Below are 16495 nucleotides of genomic sequence, written 5' to 3'. Positions count from 1 at the left end.
CACTTCAAATGTTGTATGACAACATAACTGTGCATTAAAATGAGGCTCGAGTGAGCAAAGATGTCTCAATAGTTGTGAGGCCAGTTGCTAATGATGTAGTCTAATGTCTGTTTTGCAGCACTCTCCACTCTCCCTCACACCCCCACACACCCCCACACACACACACACACACACACACACACACACACACTGTAGCCAGGCAACGCAAGTACATAAACCCAGTAGGCTAGCCCACTTGGGTTTGCCTAATAGGTTCACGTGAGCTTGCTCACGTAAATTGTTGTCACTGCTTGCAGATGTTTTGTAAAAATGTTACTTTCAAAAGCCAAACGAAAAGCTGACCAGGAGCACCGAACATGTGACAACTTCTTCACTGATTTTAATGCATCCGCAATCTGTCTAATTTGCAAGGAAAATTTGCCATCCTGAAGGATTTCAATCTGAAGCGACATTACACTAACTAAACATGCAGAGGAGTATGATCGGAACAAAGATGAGGAGAGGGAGAGAAAGGCAGCGCACTTTCTAAAAAGTCTGTCCCGTCAGCAGAACTTTTTACGCAAAGCCAAAAAAGACTATGATGCAGCTGTCGAAGTCAGCTATGTGGTATGCGAGGCAATAGCAAAGGCTGGCAAGCCATTTACGGAGGGACAGTTTCTGAGAGACTGCATGCTGCAGGTAGCGGATATCGTTTGCCCGGGGAAGGCATCTTTATTCAGAAACGTCAGTCTCAGCCCAAATACAATGGCAGAACGGATCAGTGAGTTGTCAGGTGACATTTACAGACAGGCTATATGTTCCTGAGCTTGATGATCCCAAATGGCTCATGGATTTAGCTTTCTTAGTTGATATCACACAGGCATTCAACACTCAATTTAAAACTGCAGGAGCCAGACCAACTGGCCACTGTAGCATTTGATGGTGTGAAAGCCTCCTCTGTGAAACTCAGATTATGGAAAACACAGCTTACAGAGAAAAGATTTGTCCACTTCCCAATATGCCAGTCAATTATTGATGATGGTGTCAGAATCAATGCTGATGAGTATGTGACTGCCATTGACAATCTGCAGCAGGAGTTTGAGCATTGTTTATCTGATTTTAAGACTCACAGCCCCACCTTCCAGTTATTTGCAGACACTTCTCCTTTGACGTGGACAGTGCTCCAAGAACATTTCAAATGGAGCTCATAGATTTGCAGTGCAACCTTGAGCTCAAGGCAACGTTCAGAAAGGCACAAGGAAAGCAGGACATGCTTGGACAGTTTCTCAGAGCTTTTCAGCAGCACGTATATATGTGTGAGAAACTGTTCTCAACTATCTGTGAAACTCCTCAGGGCAAGACTCAGCAGTCTATCTACACCTAAAGGAGAAGACACACTCCTTCGAGGACAGCAATGTATACATTTTGGACAGAGAAGATAGATGGTTTGAAAGAGGGGTGAAGGAAGCCATCTATGCAAAACTGGAAAAACCATCCCTCAACAGAGGAGGAGGTCTGCGACACCACCTATCTCCCACTTACAATGCCGTCCTTTCATCTCTACCCAGGAGACTCAAGAAGCCTAGCCTCCAAGAACAACAGTCGGTCACTAACGGCTCCAACGACTCTCATGACCACTGAACAATGAAGTCGAAATCAACACCCCCAACGACCGTCGCGGCTAAACAAATGCAAATCAATAGCTCCGATGGCGACGGGCGCGGCTGGACATCGGAGCACAGGAGAGCCACGCATATCAATAGCTCCGATAACGACGGGCGCGGCTATAACATCGGTAGACAAAAGAGCCACGCATATCTATGGCTCTGTTAGCGACGGGCATTGGTAAACATCTGATCACAAAGAGCCACGCATATCAGTAGCTCGGACAACGACTCCTAGAGGATAAATACTGAGTCTCATCACCAGCCAGTCAGACCAGCTTGGTCTAGTCAGAAAGGCACGAACTGAGGAAGCCTCTTGGATGAGAGGCGAAACATCTTCATGGATATATACCGAGTCCAGTTGCACTTGATTCAACTCCTTTGGATGTTCACAACTACTACTACTACTACTACTACTACTACTACTTTCTGCTGCTCCCGTTAGGGGTCGCCACAGCACATCATCCATTTCCATCTCTTCCTGTCCTCTGCATCTTCCTCTGTCACACCAGCCACCTCCATATCCTCTCTTACCACATCCATAAACCTCCTCTTTGGCCTTCGTCTTTTCCTCTTTCCTGGCAGCTCCACATTCAGCATCCTTCCCCCAATATACCCAGTATCTCTCCTCCATACATGTCCAAACCTGAGCGGTCCCTCTAATATACTCGTTGCTAATCCTGTCCTTCTTCATCATTCCCATTTGTGATATTGGGCTATACAAATAAAATTGACTTGACTTGACTCCCAATGAAAATCTTAGCATTTTCAACTCTGTCACCTCCCGTTCTGCCTCCTGTTTTTTGGTCAGTGCAACCATTTCCAAACCATACAACATCGCTTGTCTCACTACCATCTTGACAACCTTCCCTTTAACTCTTGCTGGTACCCTTCTGTTGCAACGCACTCCTGAAACTCTTCTCCACCCACTCCACCCCCTGCCTGCACTCTCTTCTTCACCTCTCTACTACACTCCCCGTTACTCTGGACAGTTGACTCCAATATTTAAACTCATACGCCTTCCGTCACCTCTACTCCTTGCATCCTCACCATTCCACTGTCCTCCCTCTCATTCACACATATATATTCTGTCTTGCTCCTACTGCCTTTCATTCCTCTTCTCTCCAGTGCATACCTCCACCTCTCCAGGCTCTCCTCAACCTGCACCCTACTCTCGCTACAGATCACAATGTCATCCGCAAACATCATAGTCCACGGCGACTCCTGCCTGATCTCGTCAGTCAACCTGTCCATCACCATTGCAAACAAGAAAGGGCTCAGAGCCGATCCTTGATGTAATCCCACCTCCACCTTGAACCCATCTGTCATTCCAACCGCACACCTCACCAATGTCACACTGCCCTCATACATATCTTGCACCGCCCCTAAATACTTCTCTGCAACTCCCGACTTCCTCATACAATACCACACCTCCTCTCTCGACACCCTGCCATATTCTTTCTCTAAATTGACAAAGACACAATAAACTGTTCTCAACTATGAACTTTAATAAATCAAAGCATAGGTCCAGACTGACCAATGAACATCTCCAGGCTGTCCTCAGGGCATCCACTTCCCAGTCCTGAAGGCAAATGTGTCTCACCTGTGTCAGCAGATGTGCCAGGTTTCTGGCAAGAAGTAGGCTAAATATGCAGGCCTAGGCCAGGCTACACTATGTACATAGTTACCTATTCATGTAAAAACTCTGCAAAAATGTGTGTGTGTGGGGGGGGGGGGGAACGATGTGAAGGTTATATAGTAGAACAGTTTTTCTTTGCACCGGCCCTCCTCCATAAGACCATCTGTCAAGTGGCACCCAGGTAATTTGAGTTTGAAACCCCTGCTCTTAGAGAAGAAGTCTACAAGCACTCTTAATAGCTGAGAGGGGTTTAGGCTGCCCACAACTGTGGCAGAAACTCTACAGTAAATTACCAGAGCATGAAAAAAGCAGCCCACATAAACACTGCTATTGGAAGTGGTGGAATTTACAGCATTCCCTGATTCAGGGCACAGGTGTTGATGGCCAGTTCCAAAAAAAATTCCAAATGCAAGTGGAAAAAACAGGGCTTTGTTGGTAAGATTGTTAGATGTAACACTCTTTTTGGCATCTAGAAATCTAGCTTTCAGAGGGGACACCAGTGAGCTTGGTGATGTTCATAATGGAAAAAATTTTAGGGCTACTTGAGTTGATTGCAAAATATGATTCTGTCACGCGAGAGCATCTAGAATCATATTTTGCAATCAACTCAATTAGCACTTAAAAAAATCAACACTATTCTCAGGGAAAGACTCCAGTCAATCTATTTCTCTATAATATGTGATGCCACCCAGATATATCACATGCTGAGCAGATTGTCGTGCTTCTGAGGTATGTGTCTAAAGATGACACACATGGCAAAAGATGGACAATAAACAAACGGGGGGGGGTTTTTGGGTTTGCAGACTTTGCAAAAAAAAGACAGGAAAGGAAATTGCCAGCATGATAAAGAAATCTCTCCAAGGGCATGACATTTACATCACTGTCTGCCATGGACAGGGGTATGATAATGGACGTAACATGTCAGGAAAATTTACAAGTGTGCAAGCTCAAATTATCCAAGTAAATCCTTTGACCAAGTTTTCCTTCGGCGCATCGCATACACTGAATCTGATAGGTGTAGATGCTGTCCAGTCATGTAAGGAAATGTCAACTTATTTTGGATGTGTAAATCGCTTTTACATACTGTTAAGCGTCAGTCCAGACCAGTGGTCTGTGTTTAAGGGGAAAACGGGATGTTCCCTCCACCACCTGAGTGATACACAATGGAGTACCCATATTGAAGCGGTAAGACTTATTGCTCGCCACCGCCCCAGTGTAATTGAAGCACTCGATTGCATCATATCATCCTGCAAATTATGCAAAGAGGCCTTATCAGATGCGCAAGGATGGAGAGAATATTTCCCATCATTCACAGCAGTTGTCATGTGCACTGCTGTGTAAAAACACTGGAACATATTGAGGATAGGAATTTGCTCCTGCAGAGTGGCAGTCTATATTTTGATCAGGAAGCAGCAAACATTGAAGCTCTAATGCAGGAAATAGTTTCTTTGAGAAATAAGTGGGATTCAATGCTTGCTGAAGCTCAAAATATAGCCCATGCAATTAGCATAGAAAGTGTCAGTGCACTAAAGAGAGATCAGATGCATAGGAGACTCCTGATGTAACATTTAGGAATTCTGTGTATTATGTTGCAGTGAACAGTATCATTGCACAGCTGACTTCCAGATTTCAGTCAGTCAGGGATATATGCAATGATCTCCAGGCAATACTCTAGTTCCAGCAGTTGAGTGAGGAGGAGTTTAAGTAATTTTGTAGGATTTGATGACAAAATATTCCAAGGATCTATCTGAAGAGTTGGAAAAACAAATGATCCATCTGAAAAGGATATATAGTGCTACCTTCTCAGGATCATCAAAACCCATGAAGTTGCTCAACAGGATTTTTGACATGATGCAGCTGGATAGCTCAGTAGGTATAAACGTCGGCCTTCCCGCCAGAGATCGGCCACCAAGCCCCAGTTGGCCGAGTCTCCAGTAGCAGTCCGTGGCTTAGACTCCTAATTTTATACAAGCCAACTACCTCTCAGGTGTACATCGTTTTGGATAAGAGCATCTGCTAAATGAAATTGTAAACTGTAATGAAGCTTGAGAGCATTAATGGTGACATTTGCATTGCACCGAGGATATCTTGCATTTTACCAGTAACTGTGGCAGGAGGAGAGAGATCCTTCACTAAACTGAAAATAAAGAATTACTTGCACTCCACAATGAACCAGGAGAGGCTCAATAACCTGGCAATACTGGTCATTGAGTGTGAACTGGTTAAACAGAAGGACTTTAAAGACATTATAAAGGACTTCGCATCCAGTACGACAAGGACGATGGCTGCATAAGAGGCAAAGATGAAGCCATAAATTGCATTCTCTACTAAGAAATGTGTGGTGTAAGTGTATGTGTGGTGTAAGTGTAGCAGATCATTGCTGACTTTGGTGTGTTTAAGTCAAGTCAATTTTTCAAGTCCAGTCAATTTTATTTGTATTGTCCACTATCACAAATTACAAATATGCCTCAGTGGGCTTTGCAGCAACACATCTTGTCCTCAGACCCTCACATCTGATAAGTAACAACTACCTAAAAAAAAAAAAAAACCCTTTAACAAGTGTGTCAAAGAGTTCTGTTATAGTGTGTGTGTGTGTGCATGTGTGTGTGTGTGTGTTTGTGTGTGTGTGTGTACATGCCTATGTCTATGTAGCCCCCATTACTGAAAAAGTCTCTCTCAGTTTACATGTATGTGTTTAGTAGGAGAAAGAGAGAGCATACACATGCGTTGATATGAGTAAAGCAGATTTTTGGGGGTGGGGCATTCCCTGGACCTTTTCAGGGGCCCAGCCATTTCTGTGGGTGGGCCTGCCCAACAGTCCATTTAGCACTCAGGGAGGCTGGACTGGATAGTGCAGAACAGCTGGATCGGTGGTGTCTATCTTGGCCAGGCTTTTGAATTGTTTGGCCTGGCATGCCCAACTACAGAACACTAACTGATAGTGGGCAGTCACAGCCATCACAATGACTTCGGGGAGGTTTTGAATAGTTTGGAGGGAAATACTATGTATAGTACCTAACTGCTTGTTTATTTCCCTTTTGTTGTCATGTGGCATATGGTTCAATGGGAAGATTTATGTTGCTGTCTTTACCCAATTAAAATAAACTGCATTTAATGTATTGAAGTCATTCATATTTTAATTTCTGTCTTTTAGGCTGATTTTGAGAGAAGGTGTGTGTACTTCACCTCTGTGGTTAAGTACTTATGTTCTGTGCCTTGTCAAAGCATACAAGTCAGAATTAAAATTGTTAAAATTGACCGGTTGTAAAATATAAAAAGAAAAGAGGCATTATTCAGCATTTAAATATCTGTGGGCTTTTATTTCTTATATTTCTGAATGGTAGATCTTGGTCTATATTTGGACATGAGAAAGTAATCTTGGTTTGGAAAAGTTTGGTGACCACTGCTCTAATCAACTTTAAACATGCTCTTCAAAAAACACATCCTCATTCCCTCGGCTAACCCTCGTTTCTGATGGTGGAAATGATGTCCCGCAATGCCAGTGTTACATTTAGGGAGCCGACAAAATAAATGGAGGTCCACACAGTAGTTACATGCAACACAATCTCCTTTAATTGCGTCACTCCCTTTCTCCATAATGCACTCAAATATAAAGCAGTTAACTGTCATATAAGCACAAAAAACCACAGTACTGACGTACACAACATTTCCTCCTCCTATATAAATCTGTAATGTAAAGATGTGAACAGTGCTCAGTTATCATAACTCAACCGGAAGCTTGCTAACACACCTGAGAGGAACAGACCTAGGTATAGAAATAGGTTTCAAAGTCCTTAAGGTGGGCAGGGCAAGTCCGTACCCGTGTAGACCGACCTTGAGCCCTGACAACAAGTTCTGGTTCAGGTTCTGGCTCCTGAGGTTCAGGTGAAAGGTCAGGTGCGGGCTGTATTGGCAATAGCTTAGACCAGCCGGTTGCTGTAGTGGAATGTAGAGGAGACTCTGGTGTATATACCGCAGGAGGTGCAGGCACTTTCCCGAGATGGCTGGCATACCAAAGTGAACTGTCACTCAGTCTGAATGTGGCAGTCCCCAGTTTGTGTGTGACTTGCAGGGGCTGAGACCAGAATGTGCTCATTTTGTTGACTTGCTGGGGCCAACAGGTTCACACCCAGTCCGAAACCTGAATGTGAGGCTTCCTTGCCCTACGTGCATTGTCAAAGCATTGCTTCATCTACCCCAACGCCTAGCCATGGCCTATTTTGCTTGGGTCCACCATGCTCTGTGTACTGCCACATCCATGTTCCATGAGCCTATCCAGTGGGAGCTCCATCTCCCAGTGTTGACTGTTCCCACAGGAACAACCTATGGCCACTTTGAATGGAGGTCGTACATTACCACCAGAACCCGCTGATGATGAAGGACCCCTTGCCCATGTACTTCACCACAGATGTCTAACTGGACATGGTCTCAGACATGGGCTGGCCATGCAAAAGGTTGTAAGGATGGTATGGCTGGTGGTCCAGTATTGCCACTGAGGAGGCATTTAGTGCAATCCCTGACCAGCACTTCAATGTCACAGTCTATGCCTGGTCACCACACCAAGTCTCTGCATCTCTGTTTGAGCTTCACTATACCCAAATGACCCTGATGCGCCATGGATAAAACATGTTCAAGCAAGCCACTAAGGACCACAGTGAAAAGCCCCCGAGAGACACAGACACCTCCCCTGCAGGAGAGCTCGTCGTTGATTCTAGCATAAGTTGCCAGCCTGGCAGGCATTTGTCATGGCCATCCAGCATGTATGTACATGCAGAGGTTTGCTAGTATAGGATCCTGTTCCGATGCCTTTTTGAGCTCATCCAACATGATGACTGACTGGAGGGGCATGTATAACATATGTATGAACACCGTTTCATTGTCCTCTGGTGAAACAGTTAGAGTAAGGCACCAATAGAGTAAGAGAGGAGGTCTGCTATCATGTTATCCCTCCCCTTAGAGAACCGCACATATAGTTATACTGTCTGAGCCAGTCGGCCCACCTGTGTAGCCACAAGGGCTTGTGGCCAGAACCTGAGGCTGACAGCAGCATGGTGAGTGCCTGGTGGTCAGTCCAGAGCATGAACTGACTTCCATACAGATAACAATTCCACAGTTCACATTGCCAGACGCAAGACAGTGCCTCGTGTTCACCCACTGAGTAGTGTTACGCTGTGGAAGTCAGGGCCCTAGAGGTGAAGGCAACGGGTCTTGAAGCTGTGCTGCTCCTGAGAGAGTATGGCCCCCACTGTTCCAACAGAGGCATCGCAGGTGACCATAGTAGGGCATAGTGGGACAAAATGAGCCAGCTCAGGTGCAGTGGTGAGTTGGTTCTTTAGTCTGCAGACTGCCTCCGAACATGCTACTATCCAGATCCATGGCATGTCCTTCCGGAAGAGCTGGCAGAGGGCACTGTGGCCTGGGAATTCCCCGGCAGAAAACAGAGGTAATAGGTCATCATACCCAGGGATGAGGCCACCTGGGAGGCTGACGCTGGCTCCAGGATGCGGTGGATGGCCTCAATGTTTGACGAGTGGAGAAATGCCCCTAACTGAGACACAGAACCCCATAAACTTGACATGTGGTGCTGAAAAGGTGCACGTGTCACTGTTCCAGGTAAGGATATGGTGTAGCAGAGTGCTGAACATGCTGTGGTGATGCTCATCATGAATGTGTTGGTTCGAGACATCCCAATACACTTCCACTACAGGGATTGCGGCAAGGACAGTGGACATGACCTTTTGGAAGCAACGGGAGGCAAAGCTTAGATCAAAAGGCATGTGCATGTGTACCTGAACATACCAGCATGCATGACAAATGGCATAAGGTCCCTGCTGTCAGAGTGGAAGGGCACCTGCAAATATACTTGCAATAGTTCGATTTTCGTGAAAACTGTGGAACCATGGAATAGGGTGGTAAGCTTCTCAGCTGTGGGCAAGGGGTATTTATCTGGGATTATAGCCTTGTTGACGGCGCAGAGATCCATACAGTGACTAGGTTGGAAATCCAGGGAGAGGCATCAACCGACTCAATGATGGCATCATCTAACAGTGACTGAATCTTCTTTGTGATGCTCTCATGATACACCAGAGGACTCTGCCATAGAATGACAGGGCTCCCATCATCCTTCACCAGGGGCTTGTGTGTCAAAGTTCTTTAGATAGCCCAGTCCATCAAAGATTGTAGGCCATTTCTGCTGCCATGTGGTGGTGACCTGAAGTATAGCTGCCCCATTGTCGATGCACAGGGAGAAGCGCAACCTAGTGAATAGGTCGAAGCCTAGAGTGTTAGCATCCCTCTAGGAGATGTGGAATGTAAAGGATGGCAGGTGAGTGGTGCTGTAATACACAGGGAGCTAGACAGTGCCTACTACTGCGATCTTGAGCTGCCATAACTACACAGGTCAGTGGAGGGTGGTATAATCTGTATATGGGCAAAAAACATATTATACGTATTAAGGTTGAGCACTGAAACTGCAGCCCCAGTATCCAGTAGCAGAGGCAAACCTACTTCCCATAGCTGCACAGTGCAGGATCCGAATGTAACATGGTTGTTGGAAACATGCCGAATCACAATACGATCAGGTGGGTTTTCTGGAGGCTTGGGCTGAACAGGGTTACTTGCAGGGGCTGAGCAGCACATTTTGGCAAAATTGTTAAATTTGTTACAGTTCTTGCATCTCTGTTCCTGAGGTAGGCAGTTCGGCACCCTAGCATTGTAAGAGCTAGCCCCAATATTGCTACAACACTGCCTGTTAGTTTGTCTGTGTGTCTGCTGCACAAGAATGTCACTGTCCAAATCCATGCTACGTGCAGGGGAGGACATGATTCGCACATGTTCTGTGCTAGTTGGAGCTCCTGCATGTGAGGGCAGGGGACGGCTGCTGCATGGAGAGGTATTTTAACAGTGTCTCAAGTGACAAATCATCTGATTCCAAAAGCAGTTTCTCCCTTGTCTTGTCACACAATGTCCCACAAATTAGCTGGTCTCTGGCCATTTCATCATGCAGCTCACCATAACTGCAATGGCCTGCTAGCTTCCTCAGGTTAGCATGACTGACACCAGGCAGCTGGACCCTTTTCCTCAGGTATTATCAGCATTGCAGGACCCACTGGTTACCCGTGAAATGGCTGTGGAGCAGCCAGACCAGAGGAGCCTCATGTATCAATCGTTATTATGGGCAAATTTGTGCGTACACACCCATGGAATTTTTTAGCCCTCAAGATTGTTTGACAGGCAGAGCAAAGCATGAGGGTTATTTGTAATTACTTCCTCCTAACATCTATTGTCTACCTCTTGCAATCACCCAGGCCTGCAAAGATATCAGTGTTAGCCAATCTGTTTAAATTCAGGGGTTACCCAGGTTCTACAGTGGTCTCTGAGACAAACTTTAGGGCTAAAAAATCCCATGTGTGTGTACGCACAAATTTGTCATAGTAACAATTGATACATGAGGCCCCAGGTTTGTGTAGGAGGCAGCTGGGGAAACGGTTCCTGAAATTGTTTTACATATCCTCTGTCCTTCCTGGCCAAAGTATTGCCGTCTTCACTTATCGGCAATGTCGTAAAAGTTCATAGCATCCAGATAGGTCTCAAATTATCCAACCAGGCAGTCCACAAGACTGGAGGGTTGCTGGGCACAGCCAGGAATGCTGCCGGTGGCATCAGATTAAACTCAGCCATCTCTCGTCGTCAATGTTATATTGAGTGAGCTGACAAAATAACTGGAGGTCCACACAGTAGTTAGATTCAACACAATCTCCTTTACTTGCGTCACGCCCTTTCTCCACAACGCACTCACACATAAAACATTCATCTATCGTAAAAACACAACAAAACACAGTAATTACGCACACAAAAGCTAGCGCGGAGGATTTTATGGATGATACAGAGGCTTATGTGCAGTGCATTCTGGTACATGTAGTCTCTGTGAGAAAGAATCTGTGAGCAGGACAACACCGATTTCTCTGTACACAGAGTACAGAGAACATAGTACACAGAGAGGACTTATTGCTTCGATCAACTACATTACTCATCAGTAATGACTGCACATAACCAAACCATCCATGAAATTTCCCTTTACTGTAAAGATTATAGGAATATCTAAAATTGGAACATTAAGTGGCTCAGGCATTTTGTTTTCTTTTATAAACTTAATGTGTTTCTAGTTAGTATGCAGTATGCCAAAATAACTGTATAAAAACTGAAACGCAACAAATCTAAAAACATATACTGTTTACAAAATCCCAGGAAAATTGTATTCCCAATTGATCTATCCATTTTGTGTAATGCAAGGCAATCTATTGTGGGCTGCACAGTAATGGCGTACCAGGTGAACTATGCATTTTTGTCCAGGGAATGATGATATTGTATGGTGTTGTTGTGGCAATATCATAACCAAGTGCTCAGCAATTGCTTTTGTGTATAGACAGCTCTTGTACTTCACAAGTAGATTGAACCTCATTAACATACAGGACAGTCTCCACTCTTAAGAAACTTATCTGGCCAAAACATTTTCAGTAAACACAATCTGAAAAGCTATCTTGTATTTGTATCAGTCTTTTATAATGTCTCCAACGTTAACCTCTGCATATTTTTCTTTGCAACCTGTTTTGTTGTTAGTTTTGTTGTCGGTTGTAGTTCCCTCTAGCATCATTGTGGCTTGGAAGAGATGGTACAAATGTATGGTAATTAAAACGGACTCAGCGGAATAAAGAAACAAAACAGTGCTTCGAAAATGTATATGTGGGGGAACACATAAATGGAGAAACAATAACTGAATACTACGTTGCACACACATCATCCCGCTCACCTTCAAGAATTCCAGAAAAGCTGGTTTGGACATGCATGCCTTTTTGATGAGAGCCATGGCATTGGTGAAGTTGTTCACATAATCGCTGTAAACATCAAGCACCATAGACTTGGAAAACTGGGGAAACACAAAGAATAGTTTTAAGGAAATGTCTGAGGTTAGAATGGCCATACAAGAGGAGAGTCACATTTGATTATTTACCTGAAAAGTATCTACAAACAAACCCATGTACTTTTTTTTTTAGACATTTTGAGTGTTCATTCAGACTTAGAGAGTGGCAAATGCAAGAATCCTGTTTACAGGAAAAGGCCACAGGTAATTTCAATGTTTGGACAGGCTTGAAAATGGGCCATTTAGGTAAAGTACTTAAAAAGTTGATCTGTTTACCATGGAAGGGACTACAGCGCCCTTCACAAGCTACTGGACAAAGAGAACTGGAGGTCACGATGGCTGGGTGTGTGTGTGTGTGTGTGTGTGTGTGTGTGTGTGTGTGTGTGTGTGTGTGTGTGTGTGTGTGTGTGTGTGTGTGTGTGTGTGTGTGTGTGTGTGTTTTGATGGTGGGGAGGTCTATTCATTCTTCCACATTCAATTAAACCTTAACTCTAGGCTGCTGACAGTGGGAGACAGAAGCAAGAGGAAATTAGCAAATCACAAATAGAAATTAACCCTCCCCTTCTACAGCTGCTACAGGGCCCCCTGTGTGTGCCGCAGAAGAACCCATTACCAAACGTCACTGCAGGCCCAGCAAGGTGATAAATACACAGGAAAAGGTAAAAATCGATAAAGGGAGCACAGTTCCAGCACAATTCTCTCTCGGTGTGGACTCATTTGGTGGAGGGTCTGAGGATATCAATGAAACAACCCTATAATGGCCAGTAAGCAAGGAGGTTGAAACAGCCTGTCTAATAGGTCCATAATGAGCAAGCCTCATGGATGCACACAATGCAGAGGCTCAAAAGGAATACTTATTCATAACGCTATTATTGTGGTGCCAAAATCCATAAACGCATGTCCCCTGAGAGTATCGGATGGAATGGAGATATTTATCATAGCTATAATTGATTCCATGTTTGGGGTAAACTACTCCTGTTTGCTTAGTCTAAAAACCTGTGACTCATTATAACTCTGGTGGTTGAGATGGCATTTTAATATTAGATTTAAAAAAAATCAAAGGGAAAAAATGGGTTCCTTTACATAACAAACAAGTCCATGATTGCATCTTATACAGACACACACAGATGCACATGTGGGGAATGCAAGCAAACATTTGCAGTCACAAACAAAATGTGCATAAACACACACACACACACACACACACACACACACACACACACACACTGAGGTTGCAGCAAATAAGTCCAATTATTTATATTTGTAATTTCATCTCAAACAAACAAATACAGATGAAGGTAAGCATCCACATGTGCACACACACTAACCGAGGCAACGAATAAGTCTCCAATTTTCTCACTGCTGTCCCACTCAGCCACACGACACGCCAGTGCAATCTGAAACATGGAGTGGCACTGTGTGATCTCTCTCAGCCGGTAGAATATGGGTCGGATCTTTCGTGGACTAAGTATCCGTGGATCCGCTTCCATCAAGGGTCTGTGGTATTCCTGGTGAGATTGAGAGAGATTTATTTTTCTTTAAGAATTTTGTTATGAGCTTTTGTTTTCTTTTTATTGGGTAGAACAGTGGAGAAAGACAGGATTGAGTAAAAGGGTATCCAGCAAAGTTCCTGAATTAGATTTGAGTCCTTGAGGCTGTGTTCAAGCCTAAGCATATACGATATGCCATTTCTGTCAAACTAATTTTAGTGTTATTAGTTGTGTACGTTTGGTTCGGTGCAGATGTGGTTATGAGTGTGCTGGAGTTAAATGGGTAGCCCACCATCCTTCAGTTCCTCATTAGTTTTATGCAAGGCTGCAAGAAAATAGAGCCCAAGAAAAAAACAAAAAGCATCAACATCGCAAGGGAAGGATTCAGTGCAAATACATTGAAGAAAAGTGCACTAATTGACTGCAAATGATTCAACCCATAAAACGTTTGCCACAAGCAAGCATGTTCAAAACTAAAGATGAGATGCAATCATGCAGTCAAAGTGATAAAAACCAAAGGCTACTCCCAGCCAAGTTAATGATGCAAAAATAACTTCAAGCAAAAAAGGGGTTTCTTTGACCAGACCACCAATAAACTTAAAAAAATATTTGCATCTCCGGCTTGGTCGGGTGTCCTTACAGACACAATTGGCCGTTTCTGCAGGTGGGAAGCCGGATGTGGGTGTGTGTCCTGGTCGCTGCATTAGCGCATCCTCTGGTCGGTCAGGGCGTCTGTTCAGGGGGGAGGGGGAACGTGATCCTCCCATGCGCTACGTCCCCCTGACGAAACTTCCCACTGTCAGGTAAAAAGAAACGGCTGGCTGGCAACTTCACATGTATCGGAGGAGATATGTGGTAGTCTGCAGCCTTGCCCAGATCGGCAGAGGGGGTGGAGCAGCGACCGGGACGGCTCAGAGCGGGGTGATTGGCCAAGTACAATTGGGGAGGGGGAAAAAAAAGGGGGGTATATATATATATATATATATGTGTGTGTGTGTGTGTGTGTGTATAATATGCTTTTTTTTTAATACGCATACATATATATGTATTGTCTACAGCAATAAGTCATGGCAACATACATGTGTATGGTTACTTTTTAAGGTGAATATCTTCAGGTATCGATAATGTGTGCGAATTGAATGTGCCAAGTGAAAACCACATTAAAAGAAACTAATGTAAGACTAATCGCTCTTAATAACAATGGATGATAGAGAACATTGTTGCTCTACAAGCCCAGCCCAGTTGCACACTAAATCATCACAGCAAATTAATAATTGACAGAAGGAATTTGGGCAGGAGGAACAATGTGAAGAATTGTACAGTCTGTTCTTCTGAAGCAACAACTCTCAATATCTAATTATGCTTAAGGCCTTTCATCTTTTTGTGTTCTCTCCGTCTAGAGGACACTGCATTTACTGCTTGGCTTGACACTCCGAATAATAATAAAGATTTCAAAAGAGCTAAATATCCCAAGGTATCAAACACATTGATGTCGTTCAACATCAAAGGTACAGTAGCACATTGCGTCTTGACAGTGAGATTTCACAATGCATAGCACTGCCATTGATCGCTGCTGATTCCATTTCCGCAGGTGCACTTCTCTTTTTCAGTGGAGATAATGAGAATCTCTTTTTTCCCTCCACTAAAGAGAAAGATTGAAGAGAGGAGTCCATCCTATCCAGCGAAAGCCTGACAGTCTCCCCCTCTTAGAATCAGCACGATACCACCGAAATGAGGATGGCTGTTTTACAGATTATTTACACCGTGACTTCCACTGTAATTTGATTGATATCACTGCTTCTCTTTGTGGTGCAATCCTAAATGGCTAAACGGTGAAGATATTGCATGTGGCAGAAGAGGACTAGGAGGACCGAGCAGCTCACCTGCAGGATCCTCCTGAGAGACTCCAGGTAGCTGCGCTCACTCTGAATGATGGAGCCCAGGATATGGCGTCTGACAACCTGGGTAGACAGCAGACCAGTCAGGAAATCTTGTACTAAGAGGACATGATGGGGCTGCGGTGCGCAGTAAGGTATCAGTTAAGCACAGTACAGCTTGATGGATGGGACTATAATCATGTGTTTGTCACAGGAAGAAAAAGACCCAGGAAGGAGTTACTGTTTTAACAAGCCCCTGTTTCAGCGCTCAATCACCGGGTTTCTTGCGACACAGAAAGCTGCTGCTTTTTTTTTCTTCAATGAAAATTCGATTTTTTTTCCCTAACATGATAAAAATAAGTGTACAAATTTGCAAACATACACAAAAAATACACATCTAAATGAATATGCACATGATAACTTTGAGTCTTGACTCAAGGTAGCTGGACGGTATGACCAAAAATGTGTATCACAGTATTATTTTTTTTATTTTCTGGCGGTTTCACGGTATATCACAGTATTTTTTTTTCGTGACTGAGCCTTTATATAGGTTTATAGTGGTGTATTCCTTATTCTAATGTCAGGAGTACATACGAAACATTTTAATGTCATCATGTATTAGGGAAGGCTTTGAAGACTAGATTTTGCTTGGAACCAGAAAGCATGAAACAGCTGCAGAATGTAAACAATTTCAAAACAAAATATTTCAAATAGTACAAACGCTATAAACTGATCTAAAATACTCAAAGTATTTAAAAATTCAGAGCTATTTCTCAAACGTTCTATTGCACAAGTAAGAAACAAGCCTAATATTAATTCGCATAACGTTATCCTTCAAGCCAAGGTATCTAAGTATTAAAATGGCAGTTGCTCAGTCGCTATTTCCTTGGTTCTCGGGAGCAGGGCGGGCTTCGGTGTCTCCGCGG

General features: G+C 44.0%; 1 protein-coding gene across 1 annotated transcript in view; it reads right to left on the bottom strand.

Annotated features, from left to right (window-relative positions):
* arhgef10la (Rho guanine nucleotide exchange factor (GEF) 10-like a) overlaps positions 1-16495 on the bottom strand; it is a 179067-nt gene that overhangs the window by 131875 nt on the left and 30697 nt on the right. Inside the window, exons 10-12 of the mRNA XM_056273390.1 lie at positions 15576-15653; positions 13531-13710; positions 12092-12208 (exon numbers count right to left, since the gene is read on the bottom strand). Coding sequence (XP_056129365.1) covers positions 12092-12208; positions 13531-13710; positions 15576-15653 — 375 coding nt within the window. The remainder of the gene's footprint in view (positions 1-12091; positions 12209-13530; positions 13711-15575; positions 15654-16495) is intronic.

This window comes from Lampris incognitus, chromosome 2 (assembly GCF_029633865.1).
Source record: "Lampris incognitus isolate fLamInc1 chromosome 2, fLamInc1.hap2, whole genome shotgun sequence".
Lineage (NCBI taxonomy): Eukaryota > Metazoa > Chordata > Actinopteri > Lampriformes > Lampridae > Lampris > Lampris incognitus.
The sequence above is the reverse complement of the archived record's forward strand: the minus strand, read 5'-3'. Positions and strand labels throughout refer to the sequence as shown.